This window comes from Micromesistius poutassou (assembly GCF_964030765.1).
Source record: "Micromesistius poutassou genome assembly, chromosome: 17".
NCBI lineage: Eukaryota > Metazoa > Chordata > Actinopteri > Gadiformes > Gadidae > Micromesistius > Micromesistius poutassou.
The window spans coordinates 6718685-6746325 of record NC_140287.1 but is presented as its reverse complement, the minus strand read 5'-3'; the positions used below and the strand labels follow the sequence as shown (position 1 = coordinate 6746325).

At 49.6% G+C, this 27641-nt stretch overlaps 1 protein-coding gene across 1 annotated transcript in view; it reads left to right on the top strand.

Moving 5' to 3' along the window:
• LOC311361905 (AT-rich interactive domain-containing protein 1B-like) overlaps positions 1 to 27641 on the top strand; it is a gene marked incomplete at its 5' end in the record, with an annotated part of 52032 nt that overhangs the window by 18610 nt on the left and 5781 nt on the right. The window contains 10 exons of the mRNA XM_084481703.1: positions 3020 to 3329; positions 4913 to 5002; positions 12060 to 12220; positions 13977 to 14089; positions 15410 to 15640; positions 16019 to 16234; positions 16992 to 17220; positions 21780 to 21924; positions 24716 to 24888; positions 26640 to 26772. Of these exons, the coding sequence (XP_084337829.1) occupies positions 3020 to 3329; positions 4913 to 5002; positions 12060 to 12220; positions 13977 to 14089; positions 15410 to 15640; positions 16019 to 16234; positions 16992 to 17220; positions 21780 to 21924; positions 24716 to 24888; positions 26640 to 26772 (1801 nt within the window). The remainder of the gene's footprint in view (positions 1 to 3019; positions 3330 to 4912; positions 5003 to 12059; positions 12221 to 13976; positions 14090 to 15409; positions 15641 to 16018; positions 16235 to 16991; positions 17221 to 21779; positions 21925 to 24715; positions 24889 to 26639; positions 26773 to 27641) is intronic.

The window sequence follows — 27641 nt, the reverse complement described above, 5'->3', positions numbered from 1 at the left end:
GCATTCCCATCGCCGCCGAGCCGGCGGGGCCCCCCGTTCCGTTCCGACATCTGTACCGCCACGTGACATTGAACCTAATGACACATCACCCCCCCCCCCCCCCCCCCCGAACCCGCGATTGGCTCATCGCCGCAGTTCAGGACTCATCACGCAGGCGTCCAGACAAACACGCTGGAGGGCCTTCTGCTTCGGCTGCCAAAGATAGAAATAAAATACTTACCGGAAGAAAAAAAAAAACACACACACACACACACACACACACACACACACACACACACACACACTCTCTCTCACACAACCAGGCGATCCAGATGGGGCTGCAGGGAATGCAAACAGCGGTCCGGGAGGTGATTTGAGACGCAAACCGCCCCCCTTATAGCCGACTTGGTGGGGTGTAGTGTTTAGCAGGGAGCAGCTTATGGAGGAATGCTGTGGCAGGGGGCCACGACATGGAGTTCAGCAGCTGGCCAGCGCAGAGGAGGCCAGAGAGTTTGGTTGCTGGGGCCTGGAACTGTGCTGCATCCTGTCCGCCGGAGCCCCGGAGGACGAGTGGAGGGAGGGGAGGAGGGAGGAAGGGAGGGAGGGAGGGTTGGAAGAGAAGCCAGAGGAGCAGTAGGGCTCAGCGTTCCCAGGGCTTTCAGCTCTGTTGGATGCCGTCCTTTACCCTGGGAGCATGGGGGGATGGGGGGGGGGGGGGGGGGGGCGCTGCAAGGGACTTGTCTCTCCATGGGTCGGGATGAGCTCCAAACCTTATTTGTATAAAGCATGCATATATAGTATATATGCTGTCACACACACACACACACACACACACACTCTCTTACCTAACCTCCAGCATTTGTAGGCAAATGCTAGAGCCTTCTCTCCCAGCAGCCCGCCCCCCCCCTCACCCCCCCCCCCATTACAGCCCCCCAAAAGCCCTGACAGGTGTCAGCCGTGCCCTGCTCACCAGCGCACCAAAGCCTCCCAACATCTAATCCGTCTCTTCTTTTCTCATCTCCCACTGCTGCAGATTTCATCACAATTTCTGGACAAATTCAGCCCGAGCTGCCAGCTTTCATTGGGAAAGACTGGTGTTTTGATTTAATATAAATCCTATCATGGATATCTAGGGTTCGGCTGTTTTTCTTCCCCTTCTTCTCCTCCTCCTTCTTCGTCTTCTTTTTGTTCTTCATTCTCTCTGTTCTTTTGCTTTGCTCTCTTCTTATTTTTCTCGCTCTCTGCGTGGGACTCGCGGGCCTTTCGGTGGAAAGCGGCTGGAGGACACAGAACTCATTTCCATTTTGGGAGTTTGTGGAGTGTGTGTGTTTTTTTTGGGTCGATCCTTCTATTTTTTTCCCCCCCCCGCTTCTACATCACAGAATATTGTCATTCGACTTTCCCTTTAAAAAGCCTCCAGGTTTTAAAGGGACTTGATCCCCTTTTCCAGACATTTATTCTCCGCGGATTAGGCTGTGAGGACCGACTAAAGCGCCCTTAATCAAATCAAAATAAATAGCCCCCTTCACAATAGGGGACGTCACATTCCCCCTCTCTATTTTATGGGGGGATTTGGATGGAACCATCACTGTTCACAAGTCCCAGCCCCTGCAGAGCAGACAGGTTGAGATGTGAGATGTGTGTGTGTGTGTGTGTGTGTGTGTGTGTGTGTGTTCCCGTATATGTGTGTGAATGCGCCCTTGTGTGTCTGTGTGTGTCTTTGTGTGCATGCAGGCTCGCAGATGTGTGAGTCTGTGAGTGTCCGCACTTGTGTGTGTGTGTGTGTGTGCGTCCGCTCGTGTGTGTGTGTGTGTGTGTGTGTGTGTTTGTGTGTGTGTGTCCACTCAAGGGTGTGTGTGTGTGTGTGCGCGCACACGGTGTTGAAGGCACATCAGCGCCACGTTACCTCTTTGCTTCCCTGAGTCTCTGCAGGTCTGTATGTGTGAGGGCACACAAAGACATGTTTCTGGTTGTAAAGGACTCTCTCTCTCTCTCTCTGATTCTCTCTCTCTCCCTCCCTCTCTGTATTTCATACCTCGCTCTCTCTCTATTTTCTTCTGGCTCTTTCTTTCCTGCCACCATAACAGCTGGTGTAGGAGTAGAGCTGGGATTTGGGAGCCAAAATGGAGGGGTTTAAGGGCGCCTTAGTGGGGCTGCTGGCACCGCAGCCCCTGTGGCCCTCCAGGGCAGGGGAGAAGGCATTAGCTGCAGATTAGAATGCTTCTCAAGTGTTTCACAAAGTCAGCCTTAAGCCCGGCAATTGTTCCCATGGCCATCCGGCAACCTACAGCTGTGAAAAATGTCACCCAAACCACACAGTGTGTCCGTGACTACGTATAGAGAGCAGGAAAGTTCTTTTTTTTGTATTTATGTCGTACTCTTTTATTTCATTTCATTTCTTTTGCGGGAGCGTGTGCAATTGTGCCTCACAGTGACCATGAAATCAAAAAGCTCAGAAGGCTGGCGCCGTTGTGAATGTGTGACATTAATATTTATTTGATATACTCCATTATATATACTGTATATATGCAAGTTTGATGAAACGGGGGCTCGCGCTGATGTAGGTGTGTGAATAGCAGATGGCGAGTCAGCAGGTACTTAATAAGCGCTTTCTTTGGAAAAACAAAGTAAATCCCTGCTCTTATCTGCTGCCAATTTGCAGTGCTGCCTCTCCCTTTGTTTATGAAGGCCACCGCATAGCGATACATCTTAGTGCGCTTCCACATGCAGAGCAACTAGGCCACCGACAACACACACACACACACACACACACAACACAACACACACGCCCATGCAAGGTTATTCCAATAATGAAAGTAAGGAAAAGGCACATAATAGAAAAACAAACTCAAATACATGGAACTATGGAAGATAAAAAAAGATAATGGGATACAAATAAATGACAATGAGGAAATGTAAAACACATTCAAAGAGTAAACACAAATGCACAGCGCTGATGAATGCAAACACAGCGCCCATTAATGCCGTCCTTGCGATGACCGTGTGCGTGCCCTTCCCTGTCGTTCATGTCGTCCTGCAGGAAACTACCCCCGACAGTCCGGCTACGGAGGCACGTCCAACGCCAGCTACAGCGTCCCCGGGCCGGGCATGACCAACAGCCTGGGCATGAACGCCGGCAGCCCCATGCACGGCCAGGGGCCCGGACAGCCTCCCCCCGGGGGCCGGGGCCCCGCCATGGGCAGCCAGGGGCGGTCCTACCACCCCATGGCCCCCAGCTCCCCCGGCATGCCGCAGCCGTCGGGCCCAGGGATGGGGCCTCCGTCGCTGGGCAACTCCAACCGCAAGGCCCAGGACGTGGCTCCGGCCTCCCCAGCCATCTCCCATAACCGGTAGGAGGGGCTTGTGCATGGCGGTGGACACAGTGGAAACGTCTTTCCGTGGGATTGGAAACCATAGTGTGTGTTTTTCTTGTCGTCTGTCTAATGAGCGGTGAGGGGTGTATAATGCAGATCGGACGATTTGGATGAGTTGTGTCTCTTTCAGCTTGCCCGAAGGGCTTTGAAGAGCGTGTGAGACAAAGTGTTAACATTAACCCCACATAGTGTTAAACCGCGCCGCGATCTCCTGAGTGACATTGACAACGGGTACGAAGAAGTAGAAGGAGAAGAAGGGAAAAAAGCCCTGAATTGATACCATAGTTTCTACCGCACCAGAAAGCAGTGGGATTAGGAGGCGAGGAGCCACCAAAGCATTACAATCTCTCCCCGCTGGAGAGAATATGGGGGTTTCAGGCACTTTTGCTCTATCCATTGTTGGGTATTCGCCTCTCTCTCCACGGGGAAGTCCATGGGGAGCTGTGCTGAAAAGCACCCAAAGCCATTTCACTGCCGACCGAATTTCTCCCGCGGTAGAAAATAGTCTCCGTCCCTGGCAGGAAAAGGAGAGGAAAGGGGGGAAAAAAATAAAACAAAAGCGTGTTTTATAGCTCTAAATGCGGAAGGTAATCTCGGAGGTTGACTGTAGGCGCCGTTTTCAAGGAGCGGCGTTGACAGTTTGATCGCCGCGCGACAACGCCAGACGCCATTTGTCGCCGGCAAGGAGGCGTGATGGATTGTAAACGCTCCCTGTACGGGACCCACCCCCACCTACGCCATCACTCACACCGCCAAAACCATAGCGCGGACATATGCAGACATTAGTATGACATCCCCAGTGAGACGGAGACATGACCCCCCCCCTCTCCCCCGAGCACCTGCACACGCGAAAAACACGGAGCAACAGCGCTGTTATGCTTGGGTTTATGAGTTATGGGTCGTTGTTGTTGTTGTTGTGGTTGTTTTTGTTATGCGCTGTGCCATTAGCATTTGTCTATTGAATAATGTGAGCGTGTTTTCTCCCACTGGCGTCGCAGACCGCGGCTGTTTGGGGATTGTGTGGGCAGTAAACTCTCACTGAACTCTTGAGGGGGGGGGGGGGGGGGCGGAGAACTGAGCTGAACAACATGGCCGCCTAGAGGGACGACGGCGGGGCCCGGATCCTTCCAGTTGGCACTTCATTACGGAGCGGTGTTGACTAGGGCTCTTTTAAAGCCGCAGTGACGGATTCATCTCTATCCGAGTCGCGGGTCGTTTGGCGATGATGCTAAATCGTCGAGGGGGGGCGGGGCGGCGGCAGTATCTATTTCATCCGTCGTTATCCGGAGAAATGGGCCGCATATCATTTAAAACACAGGTGTCCCTCATAAAAGTGACGACAGGTGTGATGAATCGGGTTACGGGGGGGGGAAAGCGCCGTAGCACACGCAGCAGTGTTTTGGTCACACGCTCGGAACACGCAGGCGTACCTAAATGTGTAAACGCGTTCCATGAGGGGATTACTGTGTTAGGTCTTTGTGTGATGCACAACATGGTCCATATCCCCCCCCCCCACCCCCCACCCTCACCTCCACCTCCCACCTCCCCACCTCCACCAGAGTCCTGACTCCTCCCCCACCGAGGTCCCCCGCCCAGCAGCCCTTGCTCCCACGCGGGCTGCGCGCTCAGCCCCGCCCCTGGACTCCACCGCACCCTGCCTCCATCCATCCACCGCCCTCACCCCCACCCAGGGCACCCTCCTCCTCCTCCTCTACCACCCACCACCCCTTCACCCATACCCAGCACCGTAGGTACGTCTGCCCTTGTTTATCCTGTGTTACCATGGCCTTGTGTTCCTATATCGCTGTGTGTGTGTGTGTGTGTGTGTGTGTGTGTGTGTGTGTGTGTGTCTGTGTGTCTGTGCGTGCGCAGGAACGTGTGCCTGTGCGCGTGCGTGTCCCCGATAATATAATGCAGGCATTATAAATGCTAGGTTGCGATCTGAATGTCTGAACATTTTATTATTATTTATTCCGGTTGTTGTTTGTGTGTTTTCTCCTCACAAGCTCCCTCTTTGATCCAAACAGAGCTGACATCATGGCTGACATTATCACCTTCATTAGCATCACTCGAAGTCATCACTGGCCTCTCTTTCTAATGCAAACGGCAACAAGTATAGAGGCATACGTGCACACACACACACACACACACACACACACATGCGTGCCATTTGGCGCTTGCCGTTGGTTGGCATTTGGCGGGTGTGTGACGTGGCTGGCAGTCTGTGTGATTAATGAGGTGCACCAGGGGGCTTTGTGTGCGGAACACAACACGTGCACAGGACCCCCCCCCCACACGCACACACACACACACACACACACACACACACACACAATCAGGGAGATAAACTCACTCACTCATACACACGCTCATTGATACACACACAATGACACACGCCCACGCCCACACACACACACACACACACTCATTGACACAAACACACACAGAGTGACAAATACACAAACACACGCACACACACTTTAGTGACACACACACACACACCGTGACGCGAACGTGCACGTGCACACACACACGGCCCTATGTAAATGTTGGCCGTGCCATTAAGAGACGGCGCGGCCGGCAATAAGAAGTGGCACGACATGATCCCCACTGCTGGGACCAATCAGAGGGCCTGTCACTCTGCACTCACATTCCCAGCGACACCTCCGCTCTCCCGGAGACGCCGGGTGTCTGTCAGACGCTGTCTCTTGTTTGTCGTGCGCACGGGGGGGGGGGGGGGCACGTCTCCCAGTCTGTCGCTCGCCCCATCCTCTCTCTCTCAGCGCTCCCCCGGTGGTCTCTTTGTGGCGGCGTCGTTTCTCTCGCTTTCTCACTCTCGTTCTCTCTCTCGTTCTCTCTCTCTCTCTCTCTCTCTCTCTTTCTGTATGTGTCTCCTACCTCCAGTTTTTCAGTTTACACTCTCTCTCTCTCTCTCTAGATATCTCTCTCTCTCTCTCTCTCTCTCTCTCTCTCTCTCTCTCTCTCTCTCTCTCTCTCTCTCTCTCTCTCTCTCTCTCTCTCTCTGTCTCTCTCTCTCTCTCTCTATATATATATATATATATCTCCCTCTCACGCTCTCTTTCACCTCTCCTTCCCAATTTGCCTTTTCCTCCCGCCCCGTTCAACCGGCTTGTTACCGCGCCTTGTTACCGTTCTTCGCGTTCACCTCAGCCTCCGACGCTTCGGTCAAAAAAAAGAGCAGTGAAAAAAAAAAAAAGGTGCACGAGAATTTAGAGGGGAGAAAATTGGCGTGTGAAAACCTGCGGTTAAAGTCTCCAAAACGCCTCCCCACCCCCCTTCACCCCTGTCCCCCCCCCCCCCCTCTTCCGCCCCCCTCCTCCCGCGGTGGTTTTAAAGAGCTGATTCAGATCCAAGGGCAACATTCGGAAACATTCAGACCTCATTTGCACTCGACTGAGCAAACACGTGGTTAGCCGGGGAGTCCCGTGTCTGTGGTTCACCTGCTCCATTAGGGGGGTTTCACCCTCGAATGAAACCGGCACACCCACACACACACACACACCCACACACACACACACACACACACAAGCACACACTTTCCCCCTTGCCAGGAAGTACGTAAATCTAGTCAGCCGCAACCTCATTGGCTGTCATCTCCACACACACACACACACACACACACACACACACACACACACACACACACACACAACACACACAGCCACCCACACACCATTTCCCCCTCTCCCTGAAGACATGCACATGGCTCACACACATCCAGCCTCATCACACGGTGTGAAAGAATGAGGGGTGGGTGGGGGGGAGGGGGGGGGGGTAGTTCTGATATCCTGTGGCCGGAGGCCGGGCCCGTGATTAAATCTTGATAAAGTGCGACGCCAAGGCCCCCCCCCCCCCCCCCCCACACACACCCCCCTCCCCGCTCTGCATGCCCTCAGAGAGTTCCCTCCACCGCCAGCTGGCTGGAATGTAAAACGAAGGTTTCCTTTTTTCTCCGTTAAAGTTCCACTAATCAGTTTGATCGGCGCTTGCGAGGGGATAATAGAGACGTGTTCTCCGCTTCTTAATGACTTTACGGCCGTTTCTTCTCAGGAGTAAACAGGGCTTTAAAGCAGGAAGTGGGTAATTAAAGACGTGTTTTGCTGCAACGCGGCGCCACAGCAGGCGCCGCGTTGTGGCTTTTTATGCACATGATTATTTATGGGCAATATACGGGAAGACATTTGGCCTATTTAAAGGCGCTGAAATGCCGGCGCCGGTTGTAATCGGAATTATGATTAGAAAGGCAATGTAGGGAATAACACCCGGTGTTGTGTTGTTTTTATTGTCGCGCTCGTTTTCAGTCGGTTTACAGAACAGCTATGTTCGCCCCCGATGCAAAAAAAAATGCAAAACGCATTCTCTGAATAGGAAACAAACCTGTTGGTTTACAGCGCGCGATGGCTGCGAGGAGCCGGCTGTGGTGGGGCGGTGAGGCGGCGGTGTAGGAGTTCTGTACGCCACCACGGGGGGGGGAACAGAGCCGGTGCTGTTCAAAGGTATAAAGCTGTCTTGGCAGCCGCCTCAGAGGACATCATTTTCAAAAAACGACTATTTTAGCGGCGCTGCCGGCAACTCACGGCCAACGGCGACTCGCGCCCGACAACAGAACATTCCTGGAGCTGCAGGAGGGAACGGGGAAGAAGAAGAAGAAGAAGAAGAAGAAGAAGAAGAGGAAGAGGAAGAGGGAGAAGAAGAGGGAGAAGAAGAGGGAGAAGGAGAAGAAGAGGAAGAAAAGAAACACAAATAAAAAAGCATGCCGGGCCAAATCAAAGGGAAATTGAAGCGAAAGAAGCGCAGAGGAGAGCAGGAAAGAGAAGTGCTCCCAGGCAAATCTTCGCCAAATAATTCATTTCTGACCTCCTTAGTAAGTAAATTTACTAAATAAATAAGAGTATCTCTTGAATGTCAAGAACGGGAGGGGCTGGGGGGTGGGGGGGGGGGGGGGGAGGGTGTGTGTGTGTGTGTGTGTGTGTGTGTGTGTGTGTGTGTGTGTGTGTGTGTGTGTGTGTGTGTGTGCAGAGGGGGGTTTGCTGCCTGTGGCGCTTTGTCGCTCCCAGTCTTGGCAGAGCCTCGGCGCGGCGCTCTGCTTTTATTAGCCAGGCAAAATAAATGGCTCCTCTCTGCTCTATCCGTCCTGAGCCGTTTGATGTCTGGCGGAGGGGGGGCCCGGAGACGCTTCTTCTTCTGCTGCTGGATTTAATATGTTAAAAGCCCTCCTTTTATTGGGGTTTTATTTTGGTTTGCCTCTTTCTCTCCCTCCATGTCTTTTTATCTTGCTTCCTCTGTGTGTGTGTGTGTGTGTGTGTGTGTGTGTGTGTGTGTGTGTGTACACACTGTGTATCTGTGTGTGTACACTGTGTATCTGTCTGTGTGTGTGTGTGTGTGTGTGTGTGTGTGTGTGTACACTGTGTGTGTGTTTGTGTGTGTGTGTGTGTGTGTGTGTGTGTATGTGTGTGTGCAGAAAGATTGAGTCAGGAGGAGCTGGGGGGATCTGGAGGCTGCCCTGAGAGCAGATTGGCTCTATATATAATGTATGGCCTCCAGCCGATCCACTCTATCCATCCACCCACCCACACACCGCCCCCTCTCTCCGTCTATCCATCCTTCCCTTCCTCCATAGATCCAGCCCTCCGTTCATCCATCCATCCACCCCAACAGTCAATCTATCCATCAGGCCACATCTGTCTAATGCTCGCACTTTTCAGCACACACAGAAGCACGGCCACACAAACACACAAACACACACACACACACACACACACACACATAGAGCCAGAAGAATCAATCCTCAGTGGTAGCTCATGGGAGACACTCAGCCGTCACTAAGTCAGGCTGCAGCCTCTCTCTCTCTCTCTCTCTCTCTCTCTCTCTCTCTCTCTCTCTCTCTCTCTCTCTCTCTATTTCTCAAACTCTCTCTCTTTTTATCAAGCTCTCTCTCTCTAGCTCTATTTTCAAGCCCTCTCTCTATGTCTCTCTCTCTGGCTGTCACAGCACCTACATGGTGTTACCATGGATGAGGAGGAAGAACTGCAACACTTTAACATGGTGATCAGTGTGTGTGTGTGTGTGTGTGTGGTACCTCTGTGCTCGGCCTTAGACCTGTGAATACACCCCCTGCTGGTGCCACTGGGGAACTGCACCTCCTCCCCTGCTTCTCCGTCCCTCTCTATCCTCTATCCTCTCTCTGTCCTCTCTCTCTCTCAGTCTGAAGCAGGGGGAGCAGGGTTGCCCGTGTTGCCCGTGTGCGTGTGTTTCTGTGATCTCTGCGCTCTCGCCTCTTCTATGCTCTCTTTCACATAGAACGCACGGCAAACCACTGTGCCCCCTTTCTAGTGCTTCCCAACAGGCTGTCTGCAACAGTGCATCAATTGCCTGCAACATCGGAGAGGGAAATGGGCGGGATATGATTATGATGATCAGGTTGATGAAGATGATTTGGACCAGATTGAAATAATTCTCCATCCATGTTAAATCCAATGTTTACACTTGTTTAAATGGTTCTTACAGGCTATTAGGTGGAGCATCATTTGTATATTTGGCAATGTGTGCATTTGGCAAGCCCTTCCCGTTTTTTTTTTTGTTTTTTTTTAAGCAGTATTTACGGTGTGCAGAATGCCTGATGTCTGTTTGCTTTTTTTTCCCACATTGAAAAGACCTTTGCAATTGATTGATAGATCTCCCTGTAATCCAGCCCGCCTTAAAGCGAGCGCAGCTTCTTTTTTTAGCGGTGTAATTCTGGGGGGAAAGGGGGCCGGATGAGCTGGCACGGCAGTAGCGTGGCGCTGGCGCGCGCTTGTTTCCTACCCATGCAGCTCCCCGGTGCACCTGTTCCCCCCACAGAGGGATTACATATGTATCACTGGCCGTGCTCTATGACTAATTACATCTGTGAGATGAGATTACAGGGAGGTTTACCAAACCAATCCCTTCTCTTGGGTTATTTGTATCGCTTCCAGCATAAGGCATTACGCTCTTTGACTGTGTGTGTGCGCGTGTGTGTGTGTGTGTGTGTGTGTGTGTGTGTGTGTGTGTGTGCGCACATGTGCAAGTGCATGCATGAAAGAGGGTAAACTATAGAGAGGAAGTGGAAATGATAGAGATTGCAGTGACATGAATGTTCTACAGAAGAGCAATATAGTTTTTCTATTTTAGACGCCGCCTTTCTGGAGCTATCCGTGTATCTAACATTAGACCGTCTCCTTCTCTCTGGGGGCACGCTGACACCACTTTTTCACTACAGCGGGGCGTCAGCAGTGAATATAATCGGGTACTCGTACCGATTCTATCCGTTACTTTCTGCGGGACCGTACAGAGTTTGACCGTTTAGAATTGGGTCACCGGAACATGGCGGCTGAAATGATGAGATCTCAAAAAAGAGGAAAACGGTCCACTTTTTTTCAAGATATCAGACCCTGTTTATCATATTGGTGGCTGTGTCCCCCTCTCCCTGTCTCTCGCTCTCCATCTCTCTCTCTCTCCATCTCCCCCCATCCTACACTTCCTGTGAAATTACTCTCTGTTGACTGCTTTGTACTCGTCACCCCCCCCCATCTCCCCCCCCCCCCCCCCCAGCCCACTACACCCCCCCTCCCACCCAGCCGCGGTCGTCAGGGTGATAATCTTCAGTGAGCAGCAAGTCAAAACAAAAAGCGAACACATTTGCTTCCAAACACAACGTCGGCTCCTCCCTGGCACGTGGCAAAACAGGAGTTGTGTAGCAAATCCTTTGTGACGCACACACAGGCATGCACACACAAACTGACACATGTACACACACACACACACACACACACACACACACACACATGTGTGCATGCTTGTGCACGGAGAGGACTTGCAGCAGGTTGCAGATAAGCTCCTGTGATGTCCTCCGCTACAGTGTGTGGTGATGAGCCACCGGAGATGGGAGGGAAGAGGGGTGGGGGGGAGCGGGGGTAGTGGGGGTGGGGGGCGCTATTGATTTGCTCTGTCGCCATGGCGACAAATAACGAAATCCTCTCGGAAAGCTCAGGCTAATGAGGTAAATTATGACCCGTGGGAGAGCGTCAGAGAGAGAGGGGATGGGGGAGGGGGGATGCGGGAGGGGGGGGGGGGGGGGAGTGGTGGTGTGACAGGTAGGCAGGATGGTTCCCTTCCTCAGGTCTCCTCGTGCTGTCCTCAAGTTCTCTGAGCGTTTAAAGGGGGTGTCCTCATCATGGGTTTCAGAAGGAAACATCCTCCCATGTATTTAACCTGCAGCGCTTCGACTAGCCTGGACGCCCTAACTGTATACAGTATGCCGTTGGGTTCATGACGGGTTTACATGTGGTCTACCCCAAGCTTTTAGACTCCTTGTGTCAACGTCTTAATGCTTGCTGTAGTGCTGTTCATGTGTATGCTAATCTACTTTTGTTCTCATGTTAAACTACCACTGGCTCATGAGCCACGTTCAATCAATGAACCCTCGGATTCCTACAGCTATCCTGCTTTGGTTTGTTTTTGGAGGCATTGTGGTGCGCTGCTTCAATATTGACTTTATATGCTTTTATGTGTCACTTTGGATAAAAGTGCGTGCTGCCAAATCACAATATTTGTATGGGCAAATATCACTTACTAAAGCTCTATATCTGTGTCATGCTCTCTCTTCCTCCCTCTCTCTCTCTCTCTCTCTTCCTCTCTCTCTCCCTCCCTCCCTCCCTGATGCAGGCAGGGCAGCTATCCAGCCGCGGCTGCAGCCCATGCGGGCGTCATGCCTGCCGGCGTGCCCTACAGCCAGGCGGCGGCGGCGGCGGCGGCATCAGCAGCCAACAACAGCTCTGCAAACATGGGGAGTGCCCAGGGCCCGGCCTTCAACACGGGGCCTTCAGGTAACGCCCGCCCCGACCCAAAACCCACTAGAGATGACGTGCATGTCAGGCACGCCACAGAGTGCGTACGCCTTCCAGGACGCACAGGTACACAATCACGGTGGATCGTGACACGGCAATGTTTTCCGGGGTTGCCTTTTTTTTTCCTCCCCTCTCCTCATGTTATGTTATGCTGCATTTCCCTAATAATTCCCCCCGCCCCCCCCCCCCCCCCCCGGGGATGAATAAAGTATCTTGAATCTTGAATGATGATGCTGTACGGTTGCCAGCGACAATTATTAATAATTAAGGGATTTTTTTTTTTTTTACCTTGACTGTACTCTCCATCCCACTCCTGAGGCGGAGGATTATGTTATGAATGCCGCTAAGTTTCAGCGTATACACAGCTGCCAAGAACCTGGCATTTCCCCCCTGACAGCAGGCAAGGCCACGCCTTCGCCATCACTGAGGCACCACCTGGCCGCCGAATGTCTACCTGTGGCGGGGGTTCTCAACCGTCTAGGAGTCGTCGTGCCTCTAACTCTTGGCGTCGTTAATTGTGTTGTTGGATCGAAAGGTTAAAGTGCTGACACGCAACTTATATTTGGCAAGCGCGCGTGGCCCCCGTGCCCTTCAGTATAATGACAAGGGTGAGGGATTGAGTGCCTTTTGCAAGATTGTTTGTTTACTTACTGCGTTCTATCGTAAGCGCTTCGTCGAGACAAAAGTGCACACCACTCAGAACGCAGCGCACTGGGCGACGCAGCGGCCCACACGGGAACGCAGTCTTTGGTGTCTTAGTTTGTTTTTAGCTAGATGACTATCATGACTGCTACCTGAAATGAGAGAGGAGGTAAAATAACTTCACGGTCGCCGTGGTCCATCAATGCCTCTTGTCACCTCCCGACCGCAATCCGAATCCCTCGGCCTCCCAAAACACCCTGTAACCCACGGGAGTGAAAGCATAAAAGTTTGTAGCCTTGTAGCCCAGGAGCACTCCAGTTGCTGCTGTGCATTCTGCTACGCTGTGAAAATTGGATTTCAACCGTTTTTTGGGGCTTTTCAGCTTTTTTATTAATTTCATTGATTTTTGTATTCAATATCGATGAAAACGGTCACGAGGAGGGCATTGATGAAGACGTTGAGCCCTCTTCGAGTTCAGTCTGGAATGTCTTGAATGCCAAACTAACTGCCAGCCGGCAGGCCGGTTTGAAAAGGAGTGCGTTGGCTGCAGTCTGCAACACAAGTCTCCTTCCATTCTGTGTCTCTCTCTTCAAGCTGCGGCCCTCGTTGAATCCCCCCCTTTGGTTCATCACACCGACACTTTTCTCTTTCTCCTTTTTTTTTTTTTCCTTTGCCCAGACGAGTCTTAAGAGAAACCTTGGAGATCTTACGAGACCGAAAGAAAAGACTCATTTTATCTGAAGATTGGAGATGAAAGGGATTTGATATTGTCCAACTTCATCATTCACCACATTCAAGCTTTTTATCTCGTAGCCTTTAGCCTATACAGCTATAATGTATTTTTGTTAGGAGCTTGAGGTAGGGAGAGATGGCTATGGGTTTCTACCTGTGAGCACCGTGTCTCCCATCCCACTCACCATTTTCACATTGAAGTTACTTTAAACACTTCATATGAAACTTATTTTTCAGGGTCTTGTTTTTTTTTCCCAAGTATCTGCTGAAGCGAGGTGTCAGCCCTGCGGAGCAAAAACATGTTTTCTAAGACCGACACCAAGGTTCATTTTGTTTACCTTTTGATCTCCTGTCCTCCCAGGCCACGAAGGAGCAATGCTGATGTCCGGAGACAGAACTACCAGCCCCGACGGAAAGCCTAAAGCAGAGGTCAAGGATGAGAGTAGCCCCGCCAGTGATGTTCACAAACCCAAGGTACTCACTCTCTCTCTCTCTCTCTCTCTCTCTCTCTCTCTCTCTCTCTCTCTCTCTCTCTCTCTCATCTCCCATTTCTCATCTCACTCTCTCTCTTCTCCCTAATGAAGCGAGATGGGATCAGCATACGGCCCCGTCTCACCGGGGCCCTCGACGCATGTTTAATGATTTGTTTAGCGCTAGCGTTAGCCTCCCTGCTGTGTGCCCAGTCTATGCTGACTTCTCATTCTGTGCCACTTTTGCCCGGAAACATCCGTGCCCCACACTCTTTGCTGTTTTCCAACGTGCCTGTTGTCTGTCCCTCACACTTTGTTTTGTATGCAGTAAATATAATTCATGCTAAATCCTCTTCTTCTTTTCTTGCTGATAATGACAATGGGGGCATATTAGATTATTCAGGGCAGTCAAAGCAGCCTGAAAACCAACCAAACAAAATCCTCCCACTGACGATTTGGCGAGAGAGGACTGCGAGAAAGAAAGAGAGAGAGAGAGAGAGAGAGAGAGAGAGAGAGAGAGAGAGAGAGAGAGAGAGAGAGAGAGAGAGAGAGAGATGTATGGAGAGCTAGAGACCAAGAAACAGAGATTTTGGAGAGTTTGCTGATGTGCACAGTCTGTCACCAGAATGTGTACCTATACACACACGTTCGCACAAATACAAACACACACACACACCACTCACACACACCCCGGAGCAACTGTCAAGCTCTTGTTCCTGTCATGCTCCTGTGAGTCATTCTCACTGATACACACACACACACACACACACACACACACACGTACAAAGACACTCATACTCCCCGATACCTATTTATTCACCACGTAATGTATATGGATCAACATGTGTTTATGGACAGGCTCAGACGAACAAACAGCATCAACACACTGACATGCAGGGACACTCCATTCGACTCAATATGCAGGAATAGTTTGACAGCACACACATGATACTCACACCAACAACAACTACACTTATTAATGATGCAGAGATACTAACACAGATACTCTCACAGACACACACCTACACACTACTTTCACTACTGTCTCACTGTCATTCTTAAAAACAGAAAGACTCACACAAACTCTCTCTTACTCTCTTTCTCCCTTGCCTTTAACATCTTTTAGCTTTTTCTCTGTGTCTCTTTCTCGCCTCCATGTCTCCTGGTCATCACATTTAATGTTATGGTCTGTCTCCGTCTCTGTCTCTGTCTCTCTCTCTCTCTCTCTCTCTCTCTCTCTCTCTCTCTCTCTCTCTCTCTCTCTCTCTCCCTCTCTCTCTGTCTCTCTCTCTCTGTCTCCTTGTGTCTCTCGCCCTCTCTTTAGGAGGGTTGCTACAGCACCGGTGGTGGGGGCAGCAGCTCCCAGCAGCAGCAGCAGCAGCAGCAGCAGCAGCAGCAGCAGCAGCAGTGCACCTCCCAGCCCGCTACACCAGGGGGCGCCCTGCCCGTGGCCTCGCCACTCTCCCCCAGCCCCGCCAGCCTGTCCTCCTACCACGGAGACGACAGCGACAGCATCAGCAGCCCCCCCTGGCCCCTCAAGACCCCCTCCAGCCCAGTAAGACCGTGGACTTACAGGGGGCGAGGGGGTGGGGGGGGGGGGGTAGACACATAGATGGTTAATCGTTCATCTATGATAATTCATTGATGACTCAGACTATACGTTAATGACGCTAGTTTTTCACGATCAGCATCAGGCAATGCGTACTGTCCCATCTCTAACAGTTGTTGTCTGCTGATGAGATGAATGAGCTGTATCCGTCAGTTCAAATTGGTGCTTGTTTGTTCACAAATGTGTTAATAAATGATACATAAGGCCTTTTGAGTCCAAAAATATTTATTAACTGCCTTTGAAATACCATCCCAATTTTGTCTGGTATTTGAATCACCTCTGGTGCCACCTCCTTGATTCTCTCTCTCTCTCTCCTGCACCCAGAAACCCAATCCGGGCCCCTCCTCCCTCGGCGGGGAGCGAATCACGCGTCTGTTTGAGCTGGGCGGGGAGCCGGAGAGGCGGGGCTGGGTGGAGCGCTACCTGTCCTTCATGGAGGAGCGAGGGACGCCCGTGGCCCAGCTGCCCACCGTAGGCAAGAAGCCAGTGGACCTGTGGAGGCTCTACACCGCCGTCAAGGAGATCGGCGGCCTGGCCATGGTACACACACACACACACACACACACACACACACACACACACACAGACATAAGGACAAACACAGGGACACACACACACACACACACACAAGGACACACACAAATACAGCCAGAGGGACACGCACACAGAAGGACACAGACAGACATACAAACATCAGACACACACACACACACACACACACTCTGAGGGGCACACACACACATGCACCCACAGAGAAGGACACACACACAAGCTCACATTCACAGACACGCACATTCACAGATATGCACATACATTCAAGTCCACACACCAGGAATAAAGGCTGGGCTGTATGTATAACATTTTATTCAGCTCCAGGGACCACAATGCTATGAGATCTTGCATTGCATTGCATTAATTACATTGCATTGATATATAACATATAGCATTTCAAAAAGCTGTTTGCAGAGGCTTTGCATTACAAATACATCCAAATCAGCCTCCTGTACACAACATAACCTTATTTAAGGTCTGAGATGTCAGTGCAGGCTTCAACTTTTGTCCCGCCCTTTCAACACACCCACCCCTACAACGCCCACGCCCGCACGCGAGCCGTCCCACAGGCCCTCGCCCCGCAGCGATAACGCTCGCATTACAAAGTGAACGGGAGGCGTCGCAGAACGCGGGGCCCCGCGTTTGATAGGGGGGCCCGTGCCCCGATGACGAGTGAGTCAGCCGGGTGGGGGTCGTTCGTGAGTTCAAACCTCTTGTTTCCACCAAACCCCTCCCCGCCCACCAGGTGAACAAGAACAAGAAGTGGCGCGAGCTGTCGTCCCGGCTGAGCGTGGGCACGTCCAGCAGCGCGGCCAGCTCCCTGAAGAAGCACTACATCCAGTACCTGTTCGCCCACGAGTGCAAGGTGGAGCGCGGCGAGGAGACGCCCGTCGACGGCAGCCCCGCCTCCGCCGGCGCCGCCGCCACCGCCGCCGACGGCAGGAAGCAGGTCAAGATCCAGCCGCCTTCCCCCGGTAAGCCACGCCCACCGGGTCCCAAACCAGGCACTCGCACACTAAACACACACACACACACAAGAGAAGCACACAGGGCTTTAGACACTTGTTGCAGGTCTGTAGTCATTTCGCAACTGAGAACCGTGGGTAAGAAGGTAAATGCAGTTTTGGGCGTTTGCTTCCGCACTGTTGTTGTTAGTGTTATGATTATGAGGAAGGACGGCAAGAGTGTGAGCTTGTTGATTTGTTTTTAATTGACTTCAAACACATCAGTGGAGCGCGCACCGGTGAATCGCAACACACACGCACAGCGACAAAAGCACCGTTAATGGCCACGCAAGTGTGATCGACAAAGGAACAAACACAACCGTTTCAAAAGTCTCTCCGGAGCAAAGAATTGGAGGTGAGAGAAAGCTGGTTAACAAGCTGACACAAAAAGAAAAAGACAGTAATGTTCGTATTAACAACGGCGTCATCATCGCAAGGGCTTGTGCACAAGTTGCGAGGGGTTTAACGCAGGAGAGCGCGTCGGCGCGAGGCTCCGGTCGGCGCTAGTCGACGGCGTTTGTGATGCTCGCTGCGCGCTTTAATGGAGGCTGAGCCGCGACGATAGGATCGCTAGCATCCCTTTTATTCCATTACATAAATACGGGGGGGGGGGGGGTTAACTAATATCATTCTGATGAGATGCCATTACAGCTGTATATAATAAGGTGGACTGGGGGGGTAGGAGAGGTATGGGGGGGTGTGGTGGTGATGGTGTGGGGTGTGGGGGGGGGGTTGTACAATGTGTGTATCCCAGTACAATTACAGTGTGCACGACTGGAGTGTTGAAGGGAGATCGAGGTAGGAAAGGCGCAGGGAGAGAGAGAGAGAGAGAGCGAGAGCGTGAAGGTCACGTCTCTAATTTGCGGCGGTGATGAGAAAAGTGACCCGTGCTTTTAAATAGAACAGCCTCGCACTTCACCTGCCTGCTTCACCCGCCTGCTTCACCCACCGCAGATTGCTCCTGCTGGTGGGTGGATAGATGCGCTCTCTCTCTCTCTCTCTCTCTCTCCCTTGCTCTCTCGCTCTCTCTCTCACTCTCTCTCTCTCCCCCAACCACACACACACACACACAGATACATATATGCACATATGGATGTGCACATCTCCTGTCTGCAACGCTAGAAAATAATGCATAATTTAGCTCTGATTCACCTATTCAGGGCAATCTACCATCTTTATCTTTGCCTGTCACCCCCCACCCCTCCCAGCCCGCTGCTGATGATAGAACTAAACGCCATTGTTAACATATTCATGAAAGAATAGGAACTATATTAGGAAGCATAAAACACAGTGAAAGACCAATGTCGGCTGTAATAGTAGGGTCGCTATTTTAAAGGATTAGTATTGTGCAATTATAAAGGGCTGCCAACACTTAGAAATGTGTTTTTAGGAGGGGAGAATCGCATCCTCAAAGGTCAACAGCAGAGAGAATAGCTTCTGTATCTCAGAGTGGAAAACAGCAGTCAGGAGCTCTCGTTCATTGCCTCGCAAGGCCGTGGTTCTGTCACCCCCCGGACTGGAAGGCAGTGTGATAACCCCTGTCCAACAGGATATCCTCATTGGCCTACTGACCCCTGTGTGTGAGGTCACCTCCACACCTTTTAGTCTGCGTGGTCCAAAGCAGTAAAGTAATAAATAATTATCCGATCAGTAGTCAGTCTGTTATTTGATTGTGTTGGGTAGTAATGTTTTTCTTTGGTCGTATTGTTTAAGTGGTTTGTCGTGATTGGGGAGACTTTGTTTTGTTTGACCCTGCCACCCTGTTTGACCCTGCCAATCTCACATTTAATTAGCCTAGCTTATGATTTATTTACATTGATTTACGTTGATTTAGAATTGTACAGTACTCTAGCACTCTTGATTCCTCTCAAAATTGCGGGATGTCATCAACAAAATATCCCATGATGCATTCTGATTCTACCAGCCCTGTTGGTTTGGTGTAAGCGTAAAGAGGAACAACCAAGTCTATGAATATCAGAAACCCTCTCACCCAGCACCCCCGTCTCAAACTCATCCATATTTGAGAGGCCTATCAAAAAGTGGAATTTACCGTGAGGAAAACAAGAGACTCGAGCAGCAAATACATATTTGATAGCAATGTATTGTGTGGATTTGACCGGTGTGCAGTGAACACTCCTGTATTGTTTGACATCCAAACGTAGGTGTCTGACAAGACAGTATGTCCTGTGTACAGGTCTGTTATGGCTCGCTGTACAACACACACACACACACACACACACACACACACACACACAAGGAGACACTGCCCTTAGTTTCACCCGCTGGCCTATATATAGGTCGACAGCAAATGATGTCACTAAAGGGGGGGGTGGGTTGGTTGAGGGAGGGGGGGTGGGGTTGCCTGTCGGTGAGGAGTCAGTTGATTAATGAGGCTTGGAATGTGGAGCGTAAACAAACGCGACCTCACAGTCACCCTTCATTCACAAAACTGGCAACTGCTGACTGGTGCTGGCAGCGCTTCTCATTTCTCTTTCCTTAACAGCTTGCGGATTATGTCACCTGCTCACACTCGCATGTATGCGCACACTGACACACACACACACACACACACACACACACACTCACACACAAACACACGTCATTATTTAGTCCTCACTATGCTTTTTTTCCCTCTCCATTCTTCACGTGGAGCCGGGAGCTCTTCAGATCATGTATACACATGTTCTCCCTGGCCAAGGGCAAGGCCAAGTCTGTGTGTGTGTGTGTGCCTGTGTGTGTGTGTGTGTGTGTGTGTGTGTGTGTGTGTGTGTGTGTGAGAGATGTAGGGGCTAGGGGCGGGGGAGCTAAAGGGGATATCCCCAAAAGCAGAGGATCCCAGATGTGCCCACTATACACCCTCATCGTCTCTCTTTCGTATCACCTTATCTCCTTTTTACCCCCGCTCCCTTTCTCTAACCAGCTCCCTAAGCTCACTGCTTCATATCATCTGAGGGGATAACCGTTTCTCTCTCTCTCTCTCTCTCTCTCTCTTTCTCTCCATTACTATCCCTTTTTCTCCCACCATGTAGAGAAGGGAGTTGTTGAATAATTCAGACTTAACATGAATTTTTAAAGTCTCTTTATTTTCCTTTTCCCTTTTTTTTTCCCGGAGAAATCTCACGGTGCACGGAAAGGCCAGGGATGCTCATCCGAAAGGCTGGCTTTTAACGCTAAACGCTCATTAGAATCCGCTCACTTTGCGTCTGGCGAATCCTCGGCAAACCACCGCTTCCCCTTTCAAAGCACCTATTCAGATATTCATCTCCTGTGTTACTTTTTCTTCTTTCTTTTTTTCCCTCCCTCCATAAGCTTCCCCTCCTGTGGCTACTTGTAAACGTGTCTCTTCTCCTGTTCCCTTCTTTCATTCTCGACATCCTCCCAGTTTGAGATGTTCACACCAGCGTGGTGTCACAACAACAAGACGAGGCGCATTCGAAACCCCGCGTTTGACGTCTCGCCGTGTTACACGTGTATCCCGGGCTTCGTCCTCGCCCTCGCTCGCCTTCCCCATTAAAAACATGCTACATCCCCTCCACCGCCGGTGATGCATGTGGTATTGCAGCAGCGCCTCAATGCGCGCAAATTAACTCATATGTACTCGACACTGTGTGAGTTCACGCTTCCCCAATAACCGGCCAACACACGCACGCACGCCCACACACACACACGCACGCCCAACACACACACACACACACGCACGCACGCCCACACACACACACACACACACTCACACACATACGCACCAGCAACCTCCTTATCATTCCCTGGGAACCCTTTGCTTGGATCATGCCGCGCCCAAAATGATATATATTTATTATATATAAATGTTTTAATTCAGTTAACACGTTATCAAAAGGCTAATAATGCACCACATGCTGCTGCCTCCCTGAAGCCCATCCAGGCAGAAGCCTCCTGGTCTCCTTCGTCCTTCTTCCTCTCTCCTCTTATCTTCTCCCCTTCTTCTTCTTCTCTCTCTCTCTCTCTCTCTCTTCCTTGGTCTCTCTCTCCCTTGCGCTCTCTCTCTCTCTCTTTCTCTCTCAGGCCTCCTCTCTCTCTCTCTCTCTCTCTCTCTTGCTGTCTCTGTCTCTGGGCGTGCCGCCCGCGTAGCCTAGCCTGTTACTCTTGGCTAGCGCTATCATACGTGAGCGCTTCTGGCCTCAGGTCCACACAGTTATCTCTCCAATACAGCACTCTGCCGCTGCTGCCAAGGCTAGGCATACTTAGCCACCGCTAATACACTGATCACGTCATGCGCATGGTTGTGAGCACACGCACGCGCACGTCCCGCGCGTGGCTGCACACACGCACACATGCTCCTGAAAATCCTATCTATCGAGCAACATGTAGGAACCCGACCCGGAGAGAAAGAATCACTTCTTTCTGTTGCACTTTGCTCTAAAAATGAGGGTTGACTCGTCTCTAATCCAGGCAATTATTTCCCTTGCTTCCTTTACTTTCTTTCTTTTTCTCTGTATCGCCATCGCCTCCAATTATCCATATCTTTGCTACTGTTTCCCTCCGTCTCCCAGCTCATTCGGGTGGAGGTTCCCTGCAGGGACCGCAGACCCCCCAGTCCTCTGGCAGCAGCTCCACCACGGAGGCAGCTGCTGAGCTGAAGCCGCCCACGCCCGCCACCACTCCGCTGGGACAGGTCACCCCACTGCCCCCTAACAGGTAAACACATGAAACCTTGGCCACATGCAAATGCCAAACAGAATGATTTGGTAAATGTCAAGAATCATTGTAGAGGGATGTTGTTTTTTGGTGTTTTTTGCAGCAATATTGGAACACAATGGGGCTGGGGTTAAGGGTGTTCTAGGGGTGCAGTTCGGAGGCCATGTTTCAAGTTAGAAAATTGAATTTCCTTTTACATGAATTGGCAAGTACCGTATTTTGCAGTTCATGTATAATTCAAGTACCTCGTAATTTACTTGCAGAGATGAACACAAAAAAAATTGTTCAAGTAAAGTGTAAATGCTTTTCTAATGAAATACTCTAAAGCAATCAATTGAATCCTCCAAATCCTAGAGAAAATTAATTTGTAATGCATTTTTTTGAAAATGGAATTGAGAATTCACAGAATTAGGTCAACAAATCAAACTGTCGACCAAATAACAAATTACCATTTGACGTGAGACTGAGGCCTCATTCATGACTTTGAGGCACCATTTACTCAGTTAAAGGCTGTATTTGTTTAATACACAAAATCCTCCTTAGCACCGTTGTTTATTTACAATTTAACCGTTATCCAGCCTCCCCTTCATCCCGTCATAACATCATAATGATTAATGCCGGTTGCTTTAACTTTGCAACACACCTATTAGCTGTAAGCGTTGCTGATTCTCCAACTCAGGGCACATGATCGATCAAGTCAAAGGGAAGAAGAGTTAAGCGCAAAATGCAACGTTATGATCTTCACTTAAATCCCCAATGTTAAAGTGGGCGAGAGCGATGTAGTCAACATGTTGTGCAACAAGAGGAGCAACTACCAACAGGTGAATTTTAATTTATGAAATAACGCTCTGATTTCAACAAACTGAACGCATGGACCTGCTGGCATAGATCTCTTCTCGCCTCTCTCATTCATCCGTGAGCCAGCCACTTTGGCAGCAGAAAGACCTGATGGTTGGTGGGAGACAGGTGTGGGATCTGCTGCCTGCACCGCAGATCTGCCAGATGGAGCCACGATCCGAGCGATGGATTCTTCATTAACTGTGTGGCTTGCATCCACTTCTGTCCATTCGTACACGTGTAGGCGGAGTAGGAGTTCTGAGTGAAAATTGATACATGGCTCTTAGTGTACATGGTGGAACCTGGGGGGAAGGCATTGACTTTTTTTTAACCCGTGCCTCTTTGTCTAAATCCAGAGGGTAGTCTGTTGCGTCTGTATCAACTCTGGCTACCGCAGATCACTGGGGTGTGGAGTGCAGCCACAAGATGAGGAGCATTGATTGGGCAACCTGTTATGGTTACTGCAGACACTCTGATATTTGTGTCTCCAGGTTTCTCCCTCTCAGAGTCCAGAAGAGCCAGATAGCTCCGCTTTGGGAGCAGACTAGTCAGCCAGTCAGTCTGATGGCAGACAACCTCAAATCTGGGTGTAAAGGGAGTTTCACTTTTGTGTCGTCTTTGTTCTGACCAGTAATGTTCCTTGAGGCAGGGATTTGTGAGCGTGTGATTGGCACAAATTCGGCCAGCAGTACTAAACTCAAATAATTTTTTTAAATCAACACTGTAGACTGGCCACTGTATGAATATACTTAAAATCCACTTCTGAAAGCCTCATCAACTCGGGGGAAATGAACGTGCTGCAGTAGAATGTCCCCGTAACAAAACAAGAAACAAGGCCTAACTCCGCCGATTGCAGTTTCTGGTTTCCGGCCCAGGCTCTTTGCTGTCTCCCCTCCAGAAGTTATAACGTTATATAGTTATAACGTAGTAGAACTTCTGGATCCCAAAAGTAGGAGCAGCCAAAACTTCCAGCCAGCTACAGCCTTGATAGAATTGATAGAAAACTGTACTTTCTTGTCTTTGTAGCTCAGGTAATGTTTCTCAACACCTTGCCCTTGGTCCAGAGAACAAGAGATTATTCCTCAAAAGGATGTTGTCTTTGAGAACCTGTTTGTATTAATCTTAGCTTGCGGTAATCATGGCCTCCCATATGCTGAGAGATCCAAGTCCAGATGTTGATGTGGGCTTTGCAGCAACAGCAACAGCATCTGGACAACAATGTCCAGATGATGCAAGGACAGGATACCGTCTGGTTCAACAAATACTCCAGAGGTATCCTGTCTGTGCAGATAAATATGGGATGGATAAGAGTTAAAGCATGTCGATGACATACTGTTTCCATCCATGCGGCAAGATAAGAAATGTTGAAAAGCAGCCTATAGCATTTAACAACATACTGTATAAGACAAAGGATTTGGTCTCCAAGGCATGCTGTGACTGCATGTGAGTACAACATATTCAAAACATTTAATAGTTAAAATAACCTCATATTTACACATCAATACCTTTACAACCTGTCAATCCTGTCACTTTGTTCTTGTCCGTTGCCGGGTTCATAAATCTTTTTATTTACTTTTCCTTTTTATTTATTTGTAACTTTTTACTTACTCTCCATCACTGCGTTTTCTATGTTTTCCGAATGAAGATGCATCACTGGTATTGGCAATGCCCGCCAGCATTAATGTTAGCTGAACATGAACCAGGGCAAACACAATATACTGCCGTCATAGCCACAAAAATGCCAGCATTGAAAAACCATTCAAAATCCACCACGGGCAGCGTTCACCTGTGTATGATGCTGTTAGTTCCTGGTTGGTTTCGAAGTCAACACTGCAAACGTCACCTCTCTCACCATCTCCCCCTCTCTCTCTTTTCTTCCCTCTCTCTCTCTCTCTCTCTCTCTCTGTCGTCCTCCCTCTGTCCTCCTTTTCCCTCTTTCTTTATTTCTTCCCAGGACGAGCGTGAACGTGCAGGACCCGTTCTCGGACGTGAGCGACCCAGCGGCGATACACAAGCGCGGGCCGTCGCTGCCCCCTAGCGCCGCGTACCAGCCGGGCCTAGGCATGCCCGACATGATGATGCGAATGCAGTACGACGCCAAGGACCCCTTCGCCGGCATGCGCAAGAGTAAGTGGGACTTCCTGTCCACCATGAACCCACTGCCGTCCCCCAACCCCCTGCCCCTCTGTCCCGCTCCTGTTACTTCGGTTCTGGAGATCTCTGGCCCAGGAATGAATGACTGTGGGGAAATAGTAATACGTGTGAGTAAAACACGGTCTCTGTTGTCGCCTTAGGCGTATAATCGATACGAGGAAATGCAATTGGAAACATTTCCACAGGTCTATTTAGTTGTTTTTACGTTTGGCTCTAGATAATGATCTCTAATGGTTAGGTGGTATTTTATTTGTGAAAAGAAAAAAGAAAGTGCCTTCTAAATATTGAGGCAAGCGCCAGACAAGGACCTTTCGGATAAGTGGTCGTCTGTGAATGAAATACAGACTGCATCTTCCATTAGTTAATTGTGCCTTTCTGTAAAGAGCCACTTCAAATGAGCGGTTATTTTAAAATAAATATTCGATATATCATCTTAAAAAAACAAAGTGATTTTGCCTCATTAATTGTAGATATTAAATTCTTGCATTTCCATTCTGTGTTCTGTAAATTGCTTCATCAGAGTTTGCTGGGAATCCAGCCCTTTGGCAAGCATATCGAACGTTCAAAGTCATTATATAGAAATTGTCTTGCTAATGGACTAATTTCCTCGTGTTGACTGAATAGAAGTGCAAAAAATGACATATAAAAACATAGCGACAAAATTCTAATTCCTGTCCATATTTATCCTGAGGCCATATAGGCCCGTTATATATCCGTGGTATTCTTTCTTAGATGTCTCTATTTGATGTGAAATTATCTCAGCTGGTTATTGCTATTTCTTTGGATTGCAATGAAGAGCTTGACACTGTTTCCCTCAGCTCCTTTATTCTTTCTTACCTTGACCAGAATCTTCATGAGCATAGCTTCTTGTCGTAGAAGATTCACCTGGGTCCATTGTTCCTCGCGGTGGTGTGATTGACATGTCTAATCACGTTGTCATCTCAAATCAGAACAGATGTGCATGTTTTATTAAACATTTAATTTAATTTTCACGCCCGACCTTAATCTAAAAAGCCAGCAGACTCTTTTATCTTCTTGTTGCATAGACCTTGTCTCATCCTCACCTTTATAGATTCTTTTCATCATTTTCTTTCCTCAAACTTTCATCTTCTGTAACCCCGCTGAGAAGCACCTGTTTCAGCCAAACTACCGCGGTTTACTGAGAACAGACCGCAGGACCGCAGCGCTGACGAGAAATAAACAGACTGGAGTGTGAATGAGTAATGTGGCGGACGCTGGCTGCATGACAACAGTGGCCTCAGAACAATAGGCAGCAGCTTTATCAATAGCAATTATTTAAAGAAGACCACTGCCCCCTGGTGGTCGTAATAATTGCACCACTTTAATTCTCGTCAAATTCAAACTGAGCTTCAATCGGAAATACAATCTCCATGATTGCCCAATGATTATCAGTTATCCACATTGGCAAATATCTATACATTAGGCTTATAAATCAATATTTTGTTTTCAAAATTGAGAATAATATAAAGCTATCTTGCTAATTTACTTTGTTATATGAGGCTATTTAACATTAAAAGGAGAAATTCACTAGACCTTGAGAAGGAGTGCTTTTGTATCCATGACACAGTCCCTATACTGTATAGAGTTAGGATCAAGGATGTGGAAGCCAGTGGATCAGCTGTCTCAATGGTAGAACGACCAATGTATCTACCATCACAGTGTCCCATGATGCTGACTGAGTGGATCCCACCTGTGTCTTCTAGTGGCGGGAGCTGACCCCTACATACCCAGCCAGATGTCCAGCGGGGGCATGCAGGACATGTACGGGCGCCCCCCCTCAGCCATGGGCATGGGCCAGCGCTCCCAGTACCCCTACGCACAGGGCTATGACAGGAGGTAGGTTCAAGTCCCACCCGTCCAAGATCCTCTTGTGATGTACAAAGTCCAATCAAGATTTCTTCAGCTGTTTGTAATGAACTGCTGCTGACAATGGTTGCTCTGGACAATCTGTCAATGAATCCATTACTCCACTGACTCCACAAATATTGAAGTGATTATTTTGATTGATGGATATTTGTAGTGATTTGTCTGCTAAAAAAATACCAAGTTTGTGCCGCTCATAGCTTCAGACTTTACGCACACACTCACGATAAAGAACACTGTAAAGCGGTTACTTTATTTTTTTTGGCTGCTCATCGGGCTAGCAAATGAATCGGCCACCACTTTGGTAACTTGTTATGTGCTATTAAGCCATGTGCTATCATACTGATTAATCCGCAATGAACACGGTCGTTAGTTGCCGCCCTGTAAACAACACATCCGTTCACGTTTGACTCATGTAGGCCTGCTCCGTCAAGCTCAGACAGCTCAAAGCTGAAGATCATCTAAAACCGAACGGGCTAAAACAGTCTGTTTATTTTCTGCGTAGCCAGCCACCTTGCAGCAGCTGATGCCACGTGGCCCCAATGTAGATTAGAATAGAGCTTGATTAGCCCCACGGGTGGACTCGTTACGCACATGCACAGGGTCTTGCAAAAACAATAAAGTGCAATCCAAAATGAAAATCGATCAAAAATAGTTAACATACAAAACACAAAACAGGTCCTACAAAAACCTATTAGTGACAAACGGGTACACACAGGCACTGTACATAAATGACACCATATCCCCCAGTCCATGTCAGCCTCTGATTGGCCATTGCGGATGCCGGTGGGGAGGAAAGTTCTGGCTGTGTAAGTCCCCTAAAGATTGTGGGTGTGTGTTTG